This window comes from Rhinopithecus roxellana, chromosome 4 (genome assembly GCF_007565055.1).
Source record: "Rhinopithecus roxellana isolate Shanxi Qingling chromosome 4, ASM756505v1, whole genome shotgun sequence".
NCBI classification, from domain to species: Eukaryota; Metazoa; Chordata; class Mammalia; order Primates; family Cercopithecidae; genus Rhinopithecus; species Rhinopithecus roxellana.
The window spans coordinates 114,011,023-114,035,452 of NC_044552.1; the positions used below are offsets into that span (position 1 = coordinate 114,011,023).

General features: G+C 45.0%; 1 protein-coding gene across 1 annotated transcript; it reads right to left on the reverse strand.

Moving 5' to 3' along the window:
• Positions 1-2,075: 2,075 nt before the first annotated feature.
• Positions 2,076-10,989, reverse strand: PRDM13 (PR/SET domain 13). Its single transcript, XM_010367691.1, has 4 exons — positions 10,585-10,989; positions 8,864-8,995; positions 8,430-8,550; positions 2,076-4,611 (listed from the first exon to the last, which is right to left on the reverse strand). Exons 1-4 carry the CDS (start codon positions 10,726-10,728, stop codon positions 2,885-2,887), a joined length of 2,124 nt encoding a protein of 707 aa, XP_010365993.1. The 5' UTR covers positions 10,729-10,989; the 3' UTR covers positions 2,076-2,884.
• Between the last annotated feature and the right edge of the window lie 13,441 nt (positions 10,990-24,430).

Consider the following 24,430-nt stretch of genomic DNA (forward strand, 5'->3'; position numbering starts at 1 on the left):
ATATGACTTTGTCATTAAAATGAATAATGGCATTACGTATGATAGTATGCACAGACATGAACAAATATATGAGTTATTTGAGGCAACCTATGGAGAATTACACATGACTTTTGATTAAGAGACTCTTTGTTCAATTTTTTCGTATTGGAATCTATTTTAACAACGTCTAGAAGATATCAATTCACAAAGGGGAAACAGAATATTGGGTCCTTTGTTTTATTAAATTCTAAATGTATATCCTTTAACCAAACTAATTTTAGTTTTATTTTTTGAGAGGGGGGTCTCACTGTGTTGCCCAGGCTGGAGTACAGTGGTTATTCACAGACAGGATCACAGCACACCGCAGCCTTGAATTCCTGGGCTTAAGCTAGCCCTCTGCCTCAGCCTCCTGAGTTGCTGAAACTACAGACATGAGCCACTGCCACCGGCTTATTTTCAATTTATTTTTAGGAGCATTTTCATAAGTTACAGGAGTTGGTACTGAGCCAGAAAATGGGAGACGGGGGCAATACTGTGATAGCTGATAAAATGTTTCCCATGTTTCAAATCTGGGCAGCCTTTCTCACTTTCCTTGAGAACTCACATGCTCTGATTTCAGAAAAGCTTTTCCAATATTCTTCTATAGTGGTGGATTTGGTTTGAAGCAATAATCGCTTCAAAGGGCAGGACCACAATACTAAACAGACACCAAGAAGCTCTGGGCTCTTGGAGCCGATTTAGCAGGCAGATGCTTGAATTCACTTCTAGTTCTGTGTGACGAACTGTGAACCTGGTGGGGCAAGTCAATGGTCCTCTTCTATGGAATGGAAAGAGCTGAAAGTAGCATAAGAACCTGGCACAGTATAGGTCCTCAAAAAATGATGGTATCTTTGTCACCATATTTTCATGTTGATTCTCTCTCTCTCTCTCTCTCTCTCTCTCTCTCTCTCTCTCTCTGTTAGCTTTCTTTTACAAAGCAAAACATTTTCTGGTCAGCTGCCACTAAAAACCTATAATTCCTAGCATACATTTTCTCATAGAAGAAATCTTGCAGATCACCACCAATAGAAATCACATGCCCTCCCCTACCCATGCCCTCCTGCTGTGATGTGCCAGAACATGTTTCTGCCAGCCACCAGGCAACTAAGGCAGTGTTGCCAACAGGAAGACAAGGTAAAGACTTGCAAATCATTCAGGATTCAGAAAATAAAGGGCATTTTTAACTGAGTTAAATTATTAGCGTCACATCCAGACCCTTGGGTGACTCACCAGAATCTTCAAACTGATCTCTGAAAAAGTGCTGCGGACATGGGCCCTTCAGATACCTGCCCTTAGCTAAGGGGTTAACTGAGCCTCCACTTTCCACAGGGAAATCCTCCCCAGAGTGTATATGGGGATGAAGATGGGTGCTTTCTAATTTTAGTCAACAAAATTATATTCTTTATGATATCTGCCCATTAGCTAGCATTTTTTAAAAAACCAGTAAATATAGTCATTGCTTCTAATTTTGCTGTTCTAATTATGGGCATCCCCGTGACCTTAAAGAGTATGCTTTCTTTTCTGTAAGATAAGACCAATACTGACAGCAGAAGACCATTGGAAGAAGGACATGGGAAAAAGAAACTTATGAGTAAAGCAAATAGATCAGCACTTCCAACAAAACAGACCCTCCTTTAGTATTTGTTGAATTAATAAAATATATGAATCATAAAAGACACTGAGCAAGTTTCCTTTTTTGCTTCCCAAGGAAAGTTCTGTCAAAATGGAACACGACAAGAAATAGTGATTCTACTGTTCCATACTTTGACAATATGTGGGGTTTTTCTTCTTGAAGGTCATGAACTTCTTTCAGTAAACATGAAAACATTTAGCATGATTAACAATGGTTTTAGGAAACAATTCTTTTGCCTGATGTTTGGGAGCCTGTAAAATGCACATATTGAAAATGGCATATTTCCCTCTTATAATACAACACTGTTTAACATTATTTTATGAATAGTCAAACTATTCAAGTCTCCAATGATTTATTTTATTATGCAGTCTCCTCGCAAGTTGTTTTCAAATTAAACTACTTGTTTAAAATATCTGCTGAAATCACTAAGTGAACAAACTCTCGTTTGTATCTTTATTTTTCTTAAAGATTGCACAATCTGGAACCAAAACCAAAATACTATATCCACTGTACAGCAGTCATTATAAAACAACACACACCACATTTGTATTCTACCAAATAGAATATTTTCTTTAAAATTATATATTGCGTGCTCTTAGATTCATGCTTTATTTTACATTTATCATTATTCTCTCATAAATAATTGCAACTGACCAATTTGTACACCTGCTACCACTATATTCAATAGGGCAAGGCGTAGTCTTTGACATGAGAACAGATAAAATGGAAATCAGTATATGGATGTCACATCTACCCAATTGTGACTAGTGTTTTGCCTAAGAAATGAAATGCTAATGTAAAATACACACACAAAACGTCGTTTCAAAAGGCACAATTTCCTCCACAGAAAAGTACAACTTAAAAATACGTGGCAGTTAAAATGTGCGCCCTCGAGGGCGCTGTGACGTTCGCATTGATGTGATCCTGAACACCAAGAGCAGACCGCCTGGGCGGTTCAGGGTGAGCTCATTCAAGAAGTCCAGAGGCCCGGGGTACGGAGGTACTGGTCGCCCTCGAGCTGTCCAGGTGGCCGGATTTACGCCACCTCTGAACTGTTGCTCTGAGTTTCAGCACCAGATCTGGGACCTCTCACTGTTCCAAATCTGGCGCCCTCTCAAAAACAAAAACAGTTTTGCCCATTGGGTCCCTCTTCCCACCACCAGGAGTTCCTCTTCTACAAGAATAGACCCTCGATTCCTCTGTCCTCGCCCCGCCCCTTCCCGGGAAGACTTATTACAAGTCGCGCTCGCCGCCGCCCGCAGCCTCGGGGTCGCTCTGGTCGTCTGTGAAGCAGACGTCCACGTCACTGTCGTCGCTCTTGGGATCCCCAGGCTCCGGGGGATAGCCGGGCTCGGCACCCGGGCCGTCGCCCGCTTTGGCGAGCAGACTCTGGCCAGGGTGGCGGGACTTGACATGTCGCTCCAGGTCCCGGCGGCGCACAAGTACCTTGCCGCAGAACTCGCAGCGGTAGGGCGTGTTGCCCTCGGCGTGCAGCCGGATGTGCTTGTTGAGATTGCTGGGGTCGCCGAAGGGCCGCAGACAGACTTTGCACTTGAGTGGCTTGTAGCCCGTGTGCGTCCGCATGTGGATCTTGAGCCCATACTTGCGCGAGTACAGCTTGCCGCAGTAGAGGCACAGGTGGCCGGTCTTGGGCTTACCTGCGCCGCTGCCTCCGCTGCCGCCTCCCCCGGTGCCTCCCGCAGCCGCGACGGCCGGTGGCAACGTCCCCGAGTCCAGGCGTCCGCGACCCTTCCCGGCAGCCATCTCGGACAGCTGCTGATTGTGCATGGCGATCTCTCGGTCGATGCTGGCCAGCGAGCCCAGCTCGGCGGAGCTTAGGGCGGCCGCTGCTGGCGCGCTGAAGTAGGAGATGGACTCCGGATACTTCAGCAGCCCGCTGAAGTGCAATTTGAGCGGGTAATAAGCGGTAGTGGCCGGTGAGCCGTAGAGCAGCTCCCCGTTGTAGACTGTAAAGGCCGGCATGACGGCAGGCAGGTGACTACATTCACCACCTGGATAGGCTTTGGGACCGCCCGTGTCGAGGGGCGGCAGCGCACAGCGCTCGAGGGGCAGCCCGGGCGCTGGAGGCAGCTGCGCGTAACGCGCTCCTGGCATCGCGGCGGAGGCGGGCGGGGCGCGCTCCACGTGCTTGAAGGCCGACGCCTCTTCCGGGGGGACCGATAGCAGAGGGAAGCCGCGCAGGGCCCCAGAGCACGGCAGGCCATGGGGCGGTGGCGGCGGCGGGTCCCCCGCGAGCAGGCACTTCGGATGGTGGTGGTGGTGCGCGTGGTGGTGATGGTGGTGACCCGCGCCGCCCGCCACCGAGTTCTCCCCGCTCCCGGGGCGCCCGCACGCCCGGCCCCCGCCCAGCAGCCTGCCCAAGGTGAGGCCGGCCCCCTGCTTGCTGCCGCTCTCCTCCCGGTAGGGGTCGCCGTGGGCGGCCGCCGCCGCCTTGGCTAGGCCGGCGGGCTTGAAAGCGGAGCGCACGCCGGGGTAGAAGGCCAGGCTGCCGACCCCCGCCGAGGAGCCGCCCACGATGCCGAGGAAGTGCCCTTGTCCTCTGGCGGCCCCGCTCATGTCCAAGGCACGGTCCAGCTGCTCCTTGCCTTTCTTGAGCTGCCCCCACTTGCCTGGGGTCGGCGAGGTGGCCGAGGGCGCAGAAGAGGCCTCACGCTTGATGCCCTCCCGCGCACCGCAGGCCTGAGCTGGTGGCGGGCCCTGCGGGTGGGGTCGCAAAGTTCCTGCCTGGGAAGGCGCGGCGAAATCGGACGCGGAGGGTTTCGGGGAGAGACCGAGGCCATCAGCTGCTGGGACGGCGCCTTGGCGAGCCGCGTGTTCGTGGTGCAGGAAGGCGCCGCCTCCACCGCCGCTGAACACGCAGTGGAAACGCAGGTGTGCCTTAAGGCTGTTGGGGTATCTAAACGTCCTCCAGCAGTACCAGCAGATGTAGCGCTCCTCCCCTGGGCAAGAAAGAATGGAAAAGCGACCCGGTGAGAGGCGAACAAGCGAGACAAAAAGAAAGCGCCAGTGCACCCAAGGCAAAGGCCAAGTTTCGACCAGCGGTATCGGGAGGGGGCGAAATATAAGTTCGGTAGCCCTACTGTATCAAGGACCCCGAAAAACCTCAAATGGCCAATCCTTATCAGTGTCTCCATCCTCTGGAACTACTCAGAGGCCAAAAAAGGTGACGGGACCTTTCCAACGAAGACTTCCTCCAGGCCTTCCGAGCAAAATCTTCGTTGGAAGGGCAGCACTCAGGCAGGCTGATGGGGTAAGAGCAAAGAGCAGCTGTTGCTTTAAATCAAGTGTTGAGGCTGTGCAGTGCCTGGGCCCATCTGTTGGCGTTTGCAGAATAGGTAGCGTATGTCAAGGAGTTTGGATAAACTGAACAAAGACCAATCTAATGGTCGTGAGCGCCTCATTACCAGGCGAGACAATATCCTGTATGTATAGGCCATATGTAATCATTCCTTTTCATAGAACAATGTCTTTTGTGTCCCCTACCCACCCATTCCACCCCCTTCCAGCCTTAAACACTTTGCCTGAGGTTTTCCTGGAGCGTGACCAACTGAAGGACCACATAGGGACTATGATTTGCCATTCTTCAAAATTATTTGTATCTTTATTTCCTCTTTAACCCCATTTAATTTGCTGGAAGAAAAGAAAAAAATCTTATGCCATGATACTCTATAAAGAATGATGATAATCTAAGAAGGATGATGTTGCATTGTCTTGTCTGCCACTTGGTAATTAATTAACTCCTAGATAGCTGCACAAATCCAAGCTTAGTAAAGTCTTTGGAGAAAATATATTAGTTTTTTATTATATGAATATATATAAATGATATAGATCGATAAATAAATATAGATACTCAGCTTTTAATAAGTGCAGAATTCTCTACCAAGCACTACATATGTGTTTGGTGTCAAATCTTTTTTTGTGTTTAGTATTATTAGCATTAGTTTTTTCATTTTGCCCGAGTTTGTGAACACAACCGAGAGACACATATATGATCACATACTAGAAGTTAATTTCCACTTAAAAGGTTCATATTGCTGCTGTAGAGAGAAATGATCTTGCAGTTGGGTTTCTTTTAAAACGTGGTTGGTTGATAATACTGAAGGGAAAGATGTCTGTGAGAAAGAAGTTAGTTGAACCGCAAGGAAATATCCAAAATATACATCAGTCTCATAAAATTTAACAGGAAAGTTAAATTCCCCCTCTGCATATACAAGCAGCTCAAACTTCTGGAATATTACTACAGAAATAGCAATAGGGAAAAATTCCAGATCTTCTTCCCTTTATGTATATTAACTGCTGGGTTTGCATAACACAAGTAGCTCCCACCTCCACCCCTGTGAAACACCTGTGAAAACTCAAGTGATAAGCACTATATTCCAAGGAGAGCAGAAAGAAAAGTGGGAGAGTAGTATTTCCCTATGAGACCCTATCCTAATTTTTTTTTTTTTTTTTTTTTTTTTTTGTATTTTTTAGTAGAGACGGGGTTTCACCGTGTTAGCCAGGATGGAGACCCTATCCTAATTTTTTATAGAAGTCTTAGATAAAACCATTTCAATGTTCTGTTACTTTGTACTGAACATTCATGTAAAAGAAATCTTGAAAAAAAGAAAGAATAGACCTCCTGGGTTCTCTTGGTGGGTATGTTCTCTTAAATAACCTTCCATCTAACTTCAGAGCCTTTCTGTCTCTCATCACCCCTTTTGAAGGAGGGAGTTTTCCGAGTCTGCCGCAGAATGACTCAGCTTAATGCAAAGCCAAATACACTTTTTTTCTTAATGTGAAGGGGCAGTATTTTCCTCCATCTTACTACAAAATTGAAACCCACTGACGTTAGCTAGAATTAGGAGAATAGCAGCCATCCCTATTTATTTCTTCCTCTTTCCAAGCTTTAAGCAGCATACGTTTAATATATACTTTTTTTCAGTTATCCTAACCAACTGACATGTTCTCCAGACTCTCAGATCTAAATCATGCCAAGAGTACCAAACACATTTAACAAGTGACTGCCTCCTCTTCGTGTAACTCTAAGGTAGTCAAGAGTTCAAACTTCTCCAAGCTGGGGAAGTCAGGGTTCAAAATCACCCATGCCTTCTCACATCCAGGAAAAAAAAAAAAAAAAAAAAAAAAAAAGGTGTTTATTTGGACACCTGTTACCATATGATGTTTATAAGCTCAATTGGCTGAAAGGAAAACACAAGGACCACTATTCCAGTTGCTTTTGTACTATTTGGGGCTACCTAAGAAAGGGTGTTCTGTGTGGAAATGGCTGGCTCCTCAAGGTTAGTGGTCCTCCAAATTCTGTAGTGGCGGATTTGAGAGTTCTCCACTATGCGGCTTTTATTATATGTTTCTTTTTACTGGAAGAAGTTGACAAGAGAATGTAATATAATGTGATGCAAGGAACAAACTATCTTAGGATAATTTGAATACTATACATGCAAAATAAACAATTAACTTGCAGAGGACGATGATACTTTAAAGCAAAGTGACTCATTGTTTTGAATAAACTTCATTCTGTCTTATTCATGAAGTGTTTCCTAATTCACATACTTGTATTAATTTCTCTAAACCTATTTCTAAAGGGATGTGATTGAGCAGGCAATTCAGGAAGACAGCGTGTTCGAATATTTCACAGCATTCATTATTTTGATGTTAAATAATAAATGTGTCTTTAGGAGAAATTACAGACAATTGTCATGGAAAAAAAGCCATGGAAGCTTTGTGTGTGAAAAGGAAGTCTCCAAGACCTTAACTATTCTAGCACCTCCTAGACTTCTTTCCACAGGAAGTGTTCTTCAGTGTTCAAGGGTAGGTTTAAAAATGTTTTTCTGTTTAGTTACTGCACCTTAATTTGCATAAATCCGCTCTTGGCTTTGAAGGGATCAAATAAATCTGAGAAGAAACTGGGATACATCCCAGATTCAATTTAAGTAGGCAAAGGGAAATGAATAAATGCCACTTAAATGGAAGGGTCTCAGTACCTGCCAACTGACCAGCTGTAAGTACCGTAATACTTCTAAAATGCTGTAGAAATGCACTGTTCTCCTGGAAAGCCAGTGGAGAAGAAATGTCCTTGGACTTTGTAAAAGCTTTCCAGGTTTGAGTTATATTCTGTGGAACTCACCATGTAATTACTGTAACAACAATTTAAGGCTCCTTTTTTTATTATTTATTTATTTATTTTTTGAGACAGGGTCTCACTTGTCACCCAGGCTGGCATGCCGTGGTAACATTACAGCTCACTGGAGCCTTGACCTCCTGGGCTCAAGTGATCCTCTTGCCTCAGCATCCTAAGTAGCTAAGACTACAGGCATGTACCACCACACCTGGCTACTTATTTTTTTGTTGTAGAGACAGAGGTCTCACCATGTTGCCCAGGCTGGTCTCAAACTCCTAGCCTCAAGTGATCCTCCTACCTCGGCCTCCCAAAGTCTGGGATTACAGGCATGAACTACCCCGCCTAATTTTTTTTATCTTAATTGAGTAAATAATGGTCTCTTTGAATAGGCATCAGAAAAAGGATGGCCCCATTAAGTTCATAATGTGTACTTTTTCCCCTGCCATTGTGAGCCAGATTACTATCACTGTTATCGTTTATGGTTGATTTTAAGGAGGTAGTGGCGACCTCTCCTCTTTGCCTTGAAATACAGGGAATGTGGATTCCATTTTACATAGGTCGAGCTATATCTAGGGACTTGCTTCAAGACAGGAGGAGGAGGGCTGGACTCTTGCCCATCCACGCTTTTGGAGTGGGTACCTTTCTCATCGTGAGTCGGAGTCGCCGTGGTGGGGATGTCGAACCACTGAGCCAAGGAGTTAGAATACCACACTGTGAGCTCCTCCCCTGGCTGGACGTCTCGCAATGCTCGGTAGAAGATCTGGGATGCAAGGAATGGAACAGTTCTCTGTCATTTCCTGGGTAATTGGTCAAAAAGCAACTGAGAAGAAAGGTTCAAATCCCAATTCTGATGCTGTGTGACCCTGGAGAAGCTACTGGAGCTCTCTGAACTTCACTTCCCTCACCCTTCAAACGGAAAAATAATAGTATCTACTTTATAGGGTTGTCAAGACATTTAAATGAGACGTCTAGCTAAAGCACTTTGCTCTTAATATTGTTGGCCACTGCAGGGATGGTTAGGTAGATTGAATTGGTGGTGGGGAGTAGGGGGTGTGGAGAGAAGCCCGCAGTACCTGTCCTCCGGGTAAGTCTGCAATAGCTTCCAGAGTCTGTTCCTGGGAGTTTCTGGCTGCCCGGATTAACCCTATCCACTCCAGAGGGGAGCCCCCCGACTCGTCCACCAGCTCCCCTCTCACCATGCGCACCTGCAACACAAGCAGCGGTCGTTCTTCCCACACCTTGGCCAGGCCCACAACCCAGACAGAAAGTTTATCCTCCACCCCCACCCAACACAGGAAAGTGGTTGTTTTTGGTTTGGCCAGACCACTAGGGGCTATGGAAGGAGGAGAATTCTTTAGGACTTGGCTTGGGGGAGGGAGAAAGAGGAAAGTCTACCTATGCTAACAGTACCACCACTTTCCTGCGCCCCACCTTGGCAACACGGGGAGGGGGGAGGGATGTTGAGAACATCCTCCCTTAGTGCTTAAGCACATCTTGTACCAAGTTGTGCCCCACACATTACCCCACCTCTCCCACTGGCAGTTCTGAGAGCAGCCCTAACACCAGGTTAGAGACGTTTCTAGGTCAGTCCCAGGACCCAGAGCGTCCCCCAACAAACAAAAAAATTCTCTCATGCCTCCTCTATTCTGTGTGCATCGCACCTAGCTAGGTGCCTGTGAGCCTTGCAGCGAAAGTCTCAGAACAAAGCCCAAGCGGGGAAAAGCTTGCCTGCAGTTGGCAGGCCATTTAAAAGCAATTAAAGCGCGTTTAAAGAGGAATGCGCGGTGGGCACCAAACCCTGCTTTAGACTGTAGTGGGGCGAGGGGGGGGGTGGGGCGTGATTGCAGGAGGAGCGAGGTGCAAGTCCCGCTGGCTGGACACCGGAGCTTTTTCTTACTAGAAATCTCCAAGCAAAGCAAGCTAAAGCCAAGGAAGCCAAAGTCCTTCCTTCTACCCCAGACTTCTGCCTTCATTTCCTGGTCGCTGTTTGCCGACTTTTGGCTCCTGGGACGCCCCCAAAGCGGGCGAGTGCTTTAAGTCTCCTGGTCAGGGGTCGCAACGGTGTGTGGGGTGTGGGAGTCAAAGCTAGTGGTTTGGCCCTGGCGCCTGCTGGTTGGGACTCTGAACTCTCAGAGCCCGGCTGCAGGCGCTCTGATCCTGTGCTCCGCGCGGATGGGCGCCCCTCGCCCTTGGAGCCCGCGTCAGAGCCAGCACCTTGCTCATCCTCTCTCCATATACCCCAAACCCACAAGCCGACATCGGCAAGGGAAAAAAATATATATCTGAGGAGATTCTGGGAATTGAGAGCCTCCCAAAGATTTTTTTTTTCCGGGAAAAAAAAAATTAAATTATTTTAAGGCGAAATTACGCCTCAAATTAACATATTGAAGGGCAGAAGGGAAGAAAGGTTCTCGATGCCCTGCACCCCCAAAAAGAGGGTGCTTTTGCAGAGAGAGCTGAGGTCAGGGTGCGGGGGTGGGCTTCTGGGTTCTGAGGAGACCCGAGAGCGCGAGGGAAAACACAAGCTGCGGATGGTCCCGGCACCTACAGCCCTCAGTGCACCCCACCCAGGGCTGTACCCTCTCGGCCACATCCCCTCCTCTCAACCCGACCCGTCCAGCTCTCACAGTTAAAGAGGCTACTTGCTCAGAATAACAGGAGTCCCCTTCCACCCGGCAGAATTAGCAGGTAACGACTCAATCACTCCCTTCCTCCACTTTCTCTCTCTAGCCCTTTCCCGGGTCAGGGCACTGAGAGGCGAACAGTAGTGGGCGGAGGTCTGAATGGTCAATACCTTTTTCTTGGGCCCGGGCTCCCTGCGGTCTGACAGGTACTTGCCCAGCTTGAAGGTACCAGGAACCGGTCCGAGGCGCAAGCCGGCCGGGATGCAGCAGTCGGCACTCACGCTGGTGGCTGGAGCTCTGGCGGCTCCGTGCATTGTTGTCGCCGCCCCCAGGCAGGCGCTCGGGTGCGCCAGGTCCTCGGAAGGGAGCGAGTGACAGAGCTGGAGCTGCGCGCTAGCCAGGGAGCCGCGCCCCGACGTGCGTCCTCCGCCCGCGGAGTGACGCGGGCGGGCATGCACTGCGCCTTTTCAATCCGGGCGGGAGCCTTTTGGCACCGCAAGCGCAAGGGCGCGTAGTTTGGTGAGAGAGTTGCGCTGCGAAGCAGCTGCAGAGTCCTACCCGAGAGGGTCACATGGAGTGGTTCCCTCAGCCCCCTGCATAATCGAGGCCTCTGAATGGCTAGCACACAATGGTCCAGGCGACCTTCCCATTCCTAAAAATCCAATTTGTCAAGGGCGAAGAAAAGGCACTGGTGAATCAAAGGTCCGGCGGGACCATTAATCCTCAGCATGGGGTATTGTCCTCGAGACAGTTACGATATTTTAAGTGACAAATCCACTGTATAATTTCTCCATAAATTTTACTTCCTTTTATTGTTCCCCGACAAACCAGTTTTGGGAAATAAGTGACTACTTTAAGTCTACTTGGCTGATTCCTTTGAGCCTTGGTCTACTTCAAAGATTTTTAATTCTCTCCCCTTGGCTTTATTGTAAAGGAGATTAAACAAAGAGATGGAGACTGTTTGGAGGACTTGTTAACTTCTATTGATTTCTGGCGTGTGCCATACAGAAATTAGGCAGGTACTTGATGGGAAAACACCAGAAAATACCTACACTTTTTAAATAACGACCATATTACCATTTCAGGGGAATGGGTTCAGGCCAGTCGTCTATTTAGAACTGCTTGAATTGTCACTTCTGTCCCATTTCGTCCCAAAATATGATGAAACCTCCAGATCAAGTTGAGAAGGCGAGGTCAACTGTGCATCACTTTTCTCGGGCACACCCCGGGCCTGCACTTTCTCTGGAGAATGGGAAACGACCCCAAAACCAACAGTTTCGAAAGGGGATCCTGCCCCCCGGTCCGCGGCCCAGGGTTGAAGAAGAAGTTCTAACAGTGGGTTATTATTGATCACGTCCCCTGGAAGAGGTCCTTGGACTAACTCCCCTAAAACCAACAACCTGGACTTTTCTATTAAAAAATAATACTAAAATAAAAACGAAATCATCGCAATCTGTTAAAGGTTGTAGAGAAGGGGGCGAGGTGGGCGTTTGGGACAACTCTTTCTTACAGCTACTTTGTGAACTAACAAGACGTTGTACTTCAGAGTTAAACCGGAAAGCTCCCCGTTTTCTTTTAGGGAAACCTCCAATTAGCGTGTGGACATTTATTTTCATAAATAGTAGCCAAGTAATCAAATTCATCAGATATTTGTGACTCTTGCCGGCACCTGCCGCGTGCTGCTAGTTCTGGGCACAGCTCCCCCAATCCTATGCAGCCAGCACCCGAGCCCGATGTAGTTCTTCCAAGAGAGGCCTGAGTGGTGGTGTATTTCCAAGCCTAGCGCCAGAGGCCCAGCCACTGCACAAAAGGGCGGAGGGCCCTCAGCAGTGCCCACGCTGCTAGCTTCTCGAAGCTTTGTGGGCTGAAGGTGCTGGAGCGATTGTGGTTAGCAAGGGTGGCAGGACGCAAGGTGGCGACACCTGCAACTCAGCAGTTTATCTGAGGAGGTCTTCAGAGAAGCTCCGTGTGGTGCCCCTCACTCGAAACCTATGTTCACCACACTGGGCAGGTCCGGGACACTCAGGATCATTCACTCTGTGCTCTCCCACTCAAGACTCAGGGAACCTTTAGTGGATTGCTTCGGAGGTTCGGCCTCCTCCTCTGTAAAATGGGAATGATGGATACAAACAGACCCTTTACTCCCTCTCCGCGGTTCACTTCCGTTTGTAACAACAATCTGTAGAGTGAGTGCATTCTGGAAGCTCCAAAACTGGTTGTTTGCCCAATGGGAGAATTCAGGTCAGGCCAAAGGTTTCAAGTCTAACGTCTCAAGTCAGACCCTGAGAGGACACACGGATGGCTGGCCTCGGGCCAACTCCAGAGCCTGTGTATACATGGCTGCTGAGGCAGAGAAGAGTCGCTTGAAAGGTGAAATCCCGTCTCTACTAAAAAATACAAAAAACTAGCCGGGCGAGGTGGCGGGCGCCTGTAGTCCCAGCTACTCGGGAGGCTGAGGCAGGAGAATGGCATATAAACTCGGGAGGCGGAGCTTGCGATGAGCTGAGATCCGGCCACTGCACTCCAGCCAGGGCGACAGAGGGAGACTCCGTCTCCAAAAAAAAAAAAAAAGAAAGGTCTGGAGGGCCACACACTGTGGCCTCTGGGACCGTGCAGCCACACTATGCCCAGGTCACTTTCTGAGGGAGCTGCCACTGATTTTTCCTCAGAAGCCTCCAATTGCGCCTCTGAGGGCTGCGAAGACTGCCCTCGACGGAGAAGAGGGAGCCTTTGATCCAGCGGCCCATGAATGGCAAAAGCCGGGGGGAGGGAAGGAGGAGAGGAAGCCTCTCCGAAGAGTCAGGGCAATAAATTTAAGCCATGAACATGTCCCTCTAACCTCTGGCCTGGCGACTCCGGGATGACACCCAGTTTAAATTACCAGCACTGCAAACGGGAAGGGGCGAGCGCTGGGCCTGGGTTCGGGGCGCCTCCCCGGCCCTCCTTAATGAGTGAAAAAGCGTGAACGACACGCGAACAATTTTATCAATAGGACCATGTAAAGGCCGACTGTGAGGAAAGTTATTTATTAATATAGCCAATTGTGACTGGTTCCCAGCCCCGCGAGAAGAAAGAGACTGCGCCAGAGGCATTCAAACCAGCTCGCCGAGTTTTATTCTGTCCTGTGGCTCAGAGTTGAAGTTCCCCAAGTGAAATAAATTGTCCACAAAAGAGAAAAGGAACACATTTTCTTTTATTTTTCCTCCCCTAAAAAGCAAGGGTGAAACCAATCTAATGTGCCCAGTGGAGCAAGATGGGCCGTGAAAGGCTGGGTGTTAAAAGTAAAAGCGGGCTGTGCAGCAAATGGGATGGAAAATTAAATGAAATTAAATAGCTTGAACGGCCGTATTGTCCCTTATTAAAAAGACACATTAATTACATGGTCTCAGCCTTATTCAAAGACAATGTTGAGACTCAATCAAAACATTCCACTCGGCTTTTTTTTTTTTTTTTTTTCATCGACTTGAAATGGGCGTCCAGAGGCCCTGTTAAAGCGAAATCTCTCCTACACCGAGGTGCGGGGGAAAAGCGGTTTAGGGGCGGTCCTGCTCCCTGCCCACAGTGGAACCGCTCGGGCAAGGCTCCCGCTCCGGTAACAGGTTGCCCTAACAAGGCTGGAATGCTCACCAGCAGCCGCCGGCCCTCCGAGCGGCAGGCTGCGAAGAGCTAAGTCCCACCAGCGCGCGCCTTTCGGACCCGGCAGTGATAGGGGGCGGCCCCGCCCGGTGCATAGTCGCGAATGAGCGAAGAGCTGGGAATGCTGCCGGCGCCGAGCACGTGTGACCTGACTGGACTCCGCCTAGAGGAAAGGAGCCCCTTAAGACTTTGGCGCTGAGACAAGCGGCTTCTTTCAGACCACACTTCTCCTGCGCTGCTCGTCACCGTTGTTCATAGGCTTTGAGTTTCAGGTCCCCACGGGGACCGAGTGAGCTGTCCTGAGGGGTGGCGGGGGTGGGGAGGGCTGAGTCTTGGAGACCCTGGTGCTGGTGACTCACCAAACACCCCTCCCTCCCCGGTCGGCACGGAATCCCGAAACTGGGCCCGGAGGAGTCCTGAACCCGGGGATGCAGAGAGCAGCTCGGGGTCAGCGACCCGAGACGATGGAGGTTGGGGAAAGCGGAGAGAGGCCTGCAAGCCCCGCTTTCAGTAGCCGAATGTTGGGCGGGGGTGGCCTAGGCTGCATCTCCCGACAGTGTCCGCGCGGGCCGGGCGGTCGGGTCAGCTCTGACCAGCTGCGCGGCCCCCGAGGCGCGGGTGGGACATTAAGGCCGGGTCTGAATAGGGCGGCGGCGATGGGCTCTGGGAACGCCACCAGATGACACGCCGGCGATGAGGCCATTTTCCCCTTAATTGCGTGGCCGGTGGATGAGCGGCGACCGGGAGTCTCCAAAGTGGCAGCCAGCACGCAGCCCGGACGCCGCTGGTGGGTTTTGTGGTGCCTTTTTTGTTGTTTTTTAAGTCCTCCGTTGGAAACGGCTCAATAAAAGTATTCAGAATCCCTCTCAAGTTGCCTTTTAACCGGAGTTCTCCAACTTATTTCTTGGTTCTTTCGGTTGACATGGTGCAAAGAAAAGTCAGCGAGCGTGTTGCTGAATTGCAATGTCTCGGGGCACCTCCACATTCAGCGCTTCTCTGCCGGCCGCTGCCGAATGAGCCCGCACTCAATTCGATTTTCCTTGCTGTTGGGCACATTTAGGAGCGCCTCTATTTGTGAAGTTCATTTCTAGGCAAATGTATTCAAGAGCTGATGGGAATGAATAGGACCGTGTGTCAGCCGCCCCTAATTGGGATTAAAGCACTTAGGAGCATATGCAGAGAGTGACAGAAATTCTCAGGTTGCATTGTGTTCGGACTTCCACCCGCTCGGACGCTCCTCCTTCAGGGGAGATTTATAGAGATTTCTAGGAGAAACTGAGGAAAGAAAAGCGAAAAGGGAAACAACCGGGCTAATGGCTCACGATGGGGCTGCGGTTCTGCAAGTGGTGGTGACAGCTTCTGAGAAAAGATGCTGGGGAATAATTGAACGCGGGCGGGGGAGCAGGTCTGAACTCTTTAATCAGAAAGGCGGAGAGTTAAAAGGCGAAATAAAGATGTTCTGGAGATTCCCAGACGGTGTTTCCCCCTTTTCTTCTTTTCTTTTTTCTTTTCCTTAAAGAGCCTGAATGCATTTCTTTTTATCTCTACCCTCCCACACCCACCCTAAATAACATACCCTCTCTTGGAGCAATAATAAGAACAATTTGGTACTCGAATTAGAGAGGGGAAAAGTCACAAAAGAAATTTTTTGTATGTTGAAGACTTCACACCCAAATAAATCAATGAAAGTATTTTGACATATGAATGTGTGTGTAAAGTATACACATGCTATGTTAAACACGATCATAATATGTATTTATATAATTAAGACTATGTGTAGATATATAGTGTGGTAGATCTCCACCTGGAAGTAGCTGCTGGGTTTCTGAGCTGAACTGACAAAGCTTCCCCCAACCTCCTGCTCTGTCACCCAAGCTGGAGGGCAGTGGAGTAATCATGGCTCACATGGCTCAGTGGTCCATCATGGTTCACTGCAGCCTTGATCACCTGGGCTGAAGCGATCTTCCCATCTCAGCTTCCAGAGTAGCTGAAGCTACAGGTGTGAGCCATGACACTTGGCTATTTTTTTTATTATTATTTATGTTTTGGAGATTCCAGCCAGGCTGGTATGGAACTTCTGGGCTCAAGTCAGCTTTCCAAAGTGCTGGGATTACAGGCGTAAACCATGGTGCTCGGCCCACAAGGCCTTTTAAAACCTGAAAATCAACATGGAACTGAGGCTGGGACAGTTGTCTAAGCAAAGAGAAGTGACAGCCTCTTTTAGTCCTTGAGGAGCAGAGAAGCCAGAAAGGACAGATGAACACTGAACAAAAGAATGAGGGGGAAAGCAGATACTTCTTTTCTTCTTTTCTTTCTTTCTTTCTTTCTTTCTTTCTTTCTTTCTTTCTTTCTTTCTTTCTTTCTTTCTTTCTTTCTCTCTCTCTCTCTCTCTCTCTTTCTTTCTTTTCTTTCTTTCTTTCTTTCTGATTCATCTGCAAACATTGGTTCCCAGGAAAAGTGACAGACTCTGGTTGTCTGAGCTCAGGATAGGAGAGAGACTTCTCACTATACACTTTTGGTATCATTTTGGATTTGGTACCATAAGAGTATATTTCCAATTAAAAGTTATTCTTGCTGGATGTGGTGGTTCTCACCTATAAACCCAACACTTTAGGAGGCTGAGGCTGGGGTATTGCTTGAGAGTTTGAGACCAGCCTGGGTAACATAATGAGACCCTGTGTCTACAAAAAAATTTTAATAATAAGTTATTCTTGATATTACATTTTTAAAATCTGTATGAGGGCAAGGGGAAAAGAAGGAAGAAATAAAAGGATGGTAATGTGGAAATATGAAAAAGAGATGACAACCAGCAATTTTTATAATAAATTCCTATGCAAAATTAGTCTCCCAAACTCACTCTAGAAACACCTGCTAACCACGGGCTTAGCCATGGTGAGAAGCTGTGTTCTCCAACTACAAAGGAGATTCTGGATAAAGGGGATGACCATGTGACAGAGTGACAAGATCCCCCCACCCCACAACCATGTCAAGCCATGAGTGGAATGTTTTCTTTCTCCTTCAATTCCTAAAACCTTCTTTCTCCCCCAGGCTAGCCCGCCTCATAAAGAAAGAACTTGTGAATCTGTGTTCAGGAGGCACAGGATTTTCCTTTACCCCCAAATCTAGTTTTAAACTTTTTGGAAAGTAGTGCATTATCAGAGGAAGCTGGCCTGGCAGATACCTTGGTAGTCCCTGGGAGAACCTGTGAGCAGTTGAAGTTGATCCAGTGATCACCATGATAGCAAAATAAACAAACAATAAAAATTTTCTGCTTCTGTCACAACTAAGAGCCAAATTTATGTTCATAGCCAGCATCTTCAAATAGCAATTAGAAAGTTCACTAGTAGGATCTGTGTGTTCTTCTACTGTCACCACTAATTATGTGTCTGATGCAACGCTATCACTCATGTTATCCATACTCATGTTATTTATATGCGTGAGCAAATGAGGATACATTTCAATTTCTTGAAAGTATAGTTGAATTTTATATATCCTTCATTTTACGGTAGGATGAACATTCAGATAACCTTTCCAACACATAAATAATCACAATCTAAAATTTTGGTAAGGTTACAAAAGGTAAATTTTATGTACATACACACAAAGATATTGTTTAAATAGTTTTATTGAGATTCACAAGCCATAAAATTCACCCATTTAAAGTGTACAAATTTTTTTAGCATATTCACAGTTCACATGGTTGTACAACCATTACCACAAGCTAATTTTGGAACATTTTCATCTCCCTCACTCAAAGAAAGCTCGTACCCAGTAGCTACCACTCCCCATTCATCCCCAACCTCTCCAGTTCTAGGCAACTACCAGCGTTTTTCAGTCTCTAAAGATTTGCTTATTCTGGACATTATCTAAATGAAATCATACAACATGTGGTCTTTTGAGGTTTTTTACTTAGTATGTTTTCAGGGTTCATCCATTTATAAGAGTTCATTCCTTTTTGTGGATAAATAATATTCCATTGTAGAGATATCTCAAATTTTATTTTTCCATTCATTACTTGATAGGCCTTTGCTATTATGAGTAATGCTGTTTTGAACATTGGTATACGTGTTTGTGTGTATGTGTCTCTGTGTGTGTGTATGTGTGTGCGTGTGTGTGTATATATATATACACACACACACATATATATATGTTTTGTTTTATTTTATTTTATTGAGATGGAGCCTTGCTCTGTTGCCCAGGCTGAAGTGCAATGGCACGATCTCGACTCACTGCAACCTCCACCTCCTGGGTTCAAGAGATTCTCTTGCCTCAGCCTCCGAAGTACCTGGGATTACAGGTGTGCATCACCATGCCCAGCTAATTTTTGTATTTTCAGTAGAGACGGGGTTTCGCCATGTTGGCCGGGCTGGTCTCGAACTCCTGACCTCATGTGATCCACCCACCTCAGCCTCCCAAAGTGCTAGGATTACAGACATGAGCCACTGCACCCAGCTGTTTTTTATTTCTTTTGGATGTATACCTAGGAGTAGAATTGGTTGGCCATATAATAACTGTGTTTAATTTTGGGGGGATTGTCAAGCTGTCTTCCAAAGCAGCTGCACCATTCTACATTCCCACCAGGAGTGTATAAGGGCTTCAGCTTCTCCACATCCTTGCCAACACTTATTATCTGTCTTTTTAATTATCGCCATCCTAGTAGGGATGAAGTGGTGTCTCACTGTAGTTTTGATTTGCATTTCCCTAATGACTAAATGAATAATGCTCAGACATACTTTCGTGTGCTTTCTGCCATTCATATATCCTTTTTAGGGAAATGTCTATCTAGGTCCTTTGCCCATGTTTCAGTTGGGTTATTTGTCTTTTAATTATTGAGCACACACATTTTTTATAACTTTTTAAATGCCCAACACATAACAGGCTATTAGGTTGAATGATCATACAACACTATGAGGTAGAATTTTTTATCTACTTTTTACCAATGAGAAAATTTCAAAGAGGTTGAGAAGCTTATTGGGGTCATACAGTAAACAATGGAGACAGAATTCCTTTCACGTCATTCTGGGTTTAAAATCCAGGCCATTTACACTTGACCTCACTGCGTTAAGGGGCTTACTTGATGTCACATATCTGTTCTTCTCTATGCAAATGATTAAGTTACCACAGGACATCCAAGTAGTTGAGAGAGTGGGCTCTGCAGTCAGAGTGCCTAGATTCAAATCCTTCTTCTAACACTTAGCCACGTGAACTTGAGCAAGGGTAACCTTTCTATTCTCCGGTTTCCTTATCTGTAAAATATGAGTAATAAAAAAGACCTACTTCTCAAGTGCTCAGCAGAGCAAAGACGTAGGACATACTCAGAAATGTTACTTAATAATATTCTTATAATGATACTATGCCCACCATTTACCGAGCCCTATGATAATGTATTTGTACTGTTAGGCTAGGAATTGTATATGATAAATTAAATGGAGCAGGACTTCTGGCACCAGAGGCTACTTGGGCAGTCACATAAGATACAGTCATGCATAGCTCAGGGCAACAAATAATTGATGAAGGAAAGCCTCTCTTTATAGACATATTCTATCTCATAAATGAATAAAGAGTTTGGGAATTCAAGTATTATTGTTTTAGAACCCTTAGTGAAATAATGAATCCAGGCAATGATCATCAGTGACGGCTAGCAGCACAAAAAGCAAGACAACTACATATTATGTGCCTCTGAATGGAAGAAGACAACACCTCCTGTGAAACAATCTTGCCAAAACAAGCAAGCAAGCAAATAAATGAAATCAAACCTGAATCTGATTGTTCTCATAATAGGAAATAGAGAGGACAGATGAACATGATAAACAAATCAGTGGGACCTGATCAGCAAAAACAAAACAAAACAAAAACAGATTGTGGGACCTTCTACTGGACAAATCATTTTTATTTTTAACAAGTAAGTTGCAAGGTGAAAGGGAGAGGGAGGGGGGACCAATACATTTAAAGACATTTAAAGAGTGTGGTGGTTTAAAAATATGTCCACGTATTATTTAACAATTCACACCTCAAAAAGCAGAACCTTGAGTGTGGGCAAAATTTAATCACTTGCTTGTAACAAAGAGAATATGGCACAAGTGACGGTGTGTGATTTTTGAGACTAGGTCATTATACATTCCTCCTTGATATCTCTACAACACTGACTAGATATTCAATGGTATTAGGAATTAATGTTAATTTTAAATGAAATAATTTTAGTATGGTTATGTTTTTTAAATCCGTATTTTTCAGATACATACTGAAATATTCACAGAAGAAATATGATGTCTGGGATTTGCTTCACATAATTCTAAGGTGACAGGGCAATGAGTAGAGGTATAGATCAGGATTTTTCAACCTAAGCACTAATGACATTTTGGACTTTGTTGTAGAGGCTGTCCTGTCATTGTATGATATTTAGCAGCATCCTTGTCTCTACCCACTAGATGCCAGTAATATCCCTCCCCCATTGTGGTGCAAGACATTGACAAATGTTCCTGAGGGAGAAAATTACCCTCCGTTGAGAACCACTGTGTATAGATGAAACAAAATTGGCCACAAGTTGATAATTATCCAATTGAGTGAGTGATAAGTACATGGGAATTCGTTACAATATTCTGTCTATTTTTGTATGTGTTGGAACTTTTCAAAATAAAATGTTATTCAAAAATAAGATTTTTTTTTAAAGTCCAGTAGGGGAGAAGAGATGTGAGACAGTCAGTGGGTATGTGTACATGCTCTCAAATCTGAGAGGTAAAAAAAAGCAAAAACAGGTTCTTTGCTTCTGTGATCTTTTAAGAAGCTATACCAGGGATGGGCTAGAGAGAATGTGCTGAGTTGCAGGGTGTACAATCTAAATAGCTGCCTGGAATCTTCAAAGCTACAGCGGTACCTTGCTAGACCTAAGAAATCCACAGGCTTCACAATTTTGAAAAAACGGTACTTCTGTGGCATTGAATAAAACTCTTTCTACTCTTCTCAGTTGGGATAGGAACCACCAAAAGTGGTCTGCACTTAAATCAATTATAATGGCCTGAATTCATTTTATTTGTGCAAATACCTTCCCTGTTAAAAAAAAAAAATCGGTGGTTATTCCACATTCATCCTTGACCTTCGAGCCTCAAAGTCATGTTTGGAACATAGCATGGAAGAGAAGAGTCTTCAGTATTATCCCTCGGTTTGGGGATACTGTGCTCCTAACTTAATATCCTAAGACATGTCTGGATCAGTGAGTGTTCTGAGGTAATGTGGAACTTTCTCCTCCCAAAATTCACATGTTGAAGTCCTACCCACCAGTAGGTATCTCACTCAGAATGTGACCTTATTTGGAGATAGGGTTCTTAAAAAGATAACCAAATTAAAATGAATTTATTAGGGTGACTCCTAATCTAATATAACTGGTGTCCTCATAAGAAGAGGCATTTGGATTCAGACATGCATATAGGAAGAATGTCATGTGAACATGAAGACAGCCACCTATAAGCAAAGAGAGAGGCCTGGAATAGATCTTTCCTTCACAGTCCTCAGAAGAAATCAATCTTATCAAAACCTTGATTTTGAACTTCTGGCCTCCAGAACTGTGAGACAATAAATTTTTGTTATTTAAGCCACCCTGTTTTGTGGTACTTTGTTACGGCAACTCTAGCAAACTGATACAAGTACAAACACCAAAAACTCTGTGAAGGGTTGAAGCAGAAAGGGATAAGAGGTGGTTCTGATTCTATCCAAATGTAAGAAATACTGGCTTCAAGGCTACTTCCCCAAGAAAACCCAAATTAAGCCATAAGATGGCTCAACTGGAGACACCACAGCCAAGGCACAGGACACAGACCCGACTGTCTCTGAGAATGGCTGTCTGCCCCTACCACCTCAAGAAGTTTGATACTCTGCTGCTGACCTCACAAAAAGGGATTCCACACAGGCGTTTGCTTTTTCACATTACTTATTTCCAAATCAAAGTCTCGGGTGTTAGTTTCTGACTTAGAACCTAAGCCACATTGCTATGTCCTATATGCAATAAGAAAGCTGAGAAAATGAGCATCTGATTTATAAATAGGGAAAGGATGGAGCCATAAGGTAGGATATTCCCAGTCATAGCTGAAAGGTCTTCATAAGCATGATACAATTTCACTACACTGCCTTAGTCGCTGTAACAAAGTCTTCTATTAGCTTCCCAAGTATTCATTTTTTCCATCTTTTAATAGAACGCTGATTGTATTATATTACTGCTAGCTGCATTGCTGTCTAGAACAAAGACTGCGTGTCCCAGCCTCTTTGTGGCTATGTAAGTCCTGGTCAATATAATGTAAAAAGAAGTGTCTTTTAAGACTAAGGAGACATCTCAGCCCTCTTTTGACTTTCCTCATGCTTGAAATGCAGACATGATGGCTGGGGCTACAGAAGCCATCTTGGTCCATGATATGATCCTGTGTATAGAAGCCATGTACTGAGGATGGCCAAACAGAAAGACAGAAGGAAGTAGGATCCCAGATGACTTAATGGAACAACAACACCAACCCTGGATTACGTATGGCTGGACTTCTTTTAGGTGAAAATAAACTCTGGTGTCTAAACCACTACTTGGCAGGGGGAGTGAGAAAGTTCTTTTACTCAAGGCTGATAGCAATCCTGAAGTGGTACTACTAATATATGGAAGATACTGGTTTGTTTCCTTTTGGGCTTTGGCTTTGTGTGTGTTATCAATGAATTAACTTTTTAGATTTCCTTATAATTTGTATTCATTTTTATATTTAAGAGGCTTATATATAAATATACCTTTTAAAATGAGATACTATTGATTTTATTTCACCAAAAATATTTGGAGAATAAAAAATGTTTAAGTCATTAACATAGGAACATTCTTCCAAAAATTGCTGTTTAATGTTTAAAAATAAGACATCCTTTGAATCCAGGACATCATTGCTGTGCATTTATGAATTTGCAGTCTGTCTTGATTCATTTTGTGTTGCTATAACAGAATACCACAGACTGAGTAATTTACAAAGAAAATATATTTATTTCTTACAGTTCTGGAGGCTGGAAAGTCCAAGAGCATGGCACTGGCATCTGGCAAGCACCTTCTAGTTGTTAAGAAAGTGGAAGGACAAGAAAGTGCTCTCAAGAGAGCAAGAGAGACAGAGGGGGCAGAACTCACTTTTACAACAAGACCTTTCCCCCAATAACTAAGCCACTCTCAGGATAACGATAACAACGTTAATCCATTTATAAGAGCAGAGCCCTTGTGACCTAATCACCTCTTATCAGGCCCCATCTCCCAGAACTATTGTATTGGGGGTTAACTTTCCAACCCATGAACTTTGGGGAACACAGTCAAACCAATAGCATGGTCTGTGGTATGAATTCTGGATATTGTCAACCCCAACATTTAATTATATTTTATGAATTATATTATATATTTATAATAATGAAGGATATTAAACTATTCATATAGCATCTGTCTTCTTCAGAATTGATAAATTTATTCATTCCTAATCTTAAACCAACTGTGTGATATATTTTAGGCTTCTAAGGGAAAAGTAACAAATGCAAAAATATTTCAAGTGCAGGGAGAAGAAGTAGGTTCATGTCACTAAACATGAAAGAGATACCCATACATGTTTCCAAGGTCAAACCAAAGGCTATCATTATATGGTTCTTCATTTTATCACTGATGATGATGCAGAGGACTTAAAAGAAAAAATTAAGCTGATTCATCTTGAGTCATGTGAGGGTTGAGATGATTTGATATAAAGAAATAATAAGAGAATTCAGTAGAGAGAAATAAATAATAAAGGGGTGGGAGAGAAAAAAAGTAAAAGGAAGAAGTGAGAAGCTATTAGAAACAAGTTTCTATACTTGAGCAACAGATAAAGATGGAATGATTTGCTGATTAGTATAACTGAAAATATGGGGAGGGGTGGATTCTGCAGGACAGCATCTGGATTAAATACTTTATAAGAAAAAATATAATTCAGCAAAAGTCTTTCTCTTCTGTGATAAAATGACAGACATTTCAGTGCCTACTTGCCTCAAAAAGAGAAACTTGACACAGAGCAGCAATCAGAAGCTACTTACTCTTCCATCATTAGACCAGAAAGGAAAGGACATGTTTTTTAGAATATGTTGCCGAGTAATTAATGAAGTTGACAAGTTGAAGGCAATTTTCTGGTTCTTGTTTTAACAACAACTTAACTTTGTTTTTTATAACCCAATGATGTTGGGTAAAATAAAACAATTGACAGAGAATAAGTCAGGACAGGACTTGGTTGCATCTGAATATGAAAAATATCTAGAAAGACGCTTTATCTTTATCCTTTACCTAATTCTGTTACCCTCATAGCATACATGAATTCAGTTTTTAATTACTTATTTTTAATTTTTAAAGTATATAACAAATCA

Coding starts and splice junctions, on each gene's coding strand:
- PRDM13 (XM_010367691.1), bottom strand. CDS start 10,728: ATGCACGGAGCCGCCAGAGCTCCAGCCACCAGCGTGAGTGCCGACTGC. Junction 8,996..10,584: donor AGCCCGGGCCCAAGAAAAAG/GTATTGACCATT, acceptor CTTGTGTTGCAG/GTGCGCATGGTGAGAGGGGA. Junction 4,612..8,429: donor TCCGACTCACGATGAGAAAG/GTACCCACTCCA, acceptor TTTCTTGCCCAG/GGGAGGAGCGCTACATCTGC.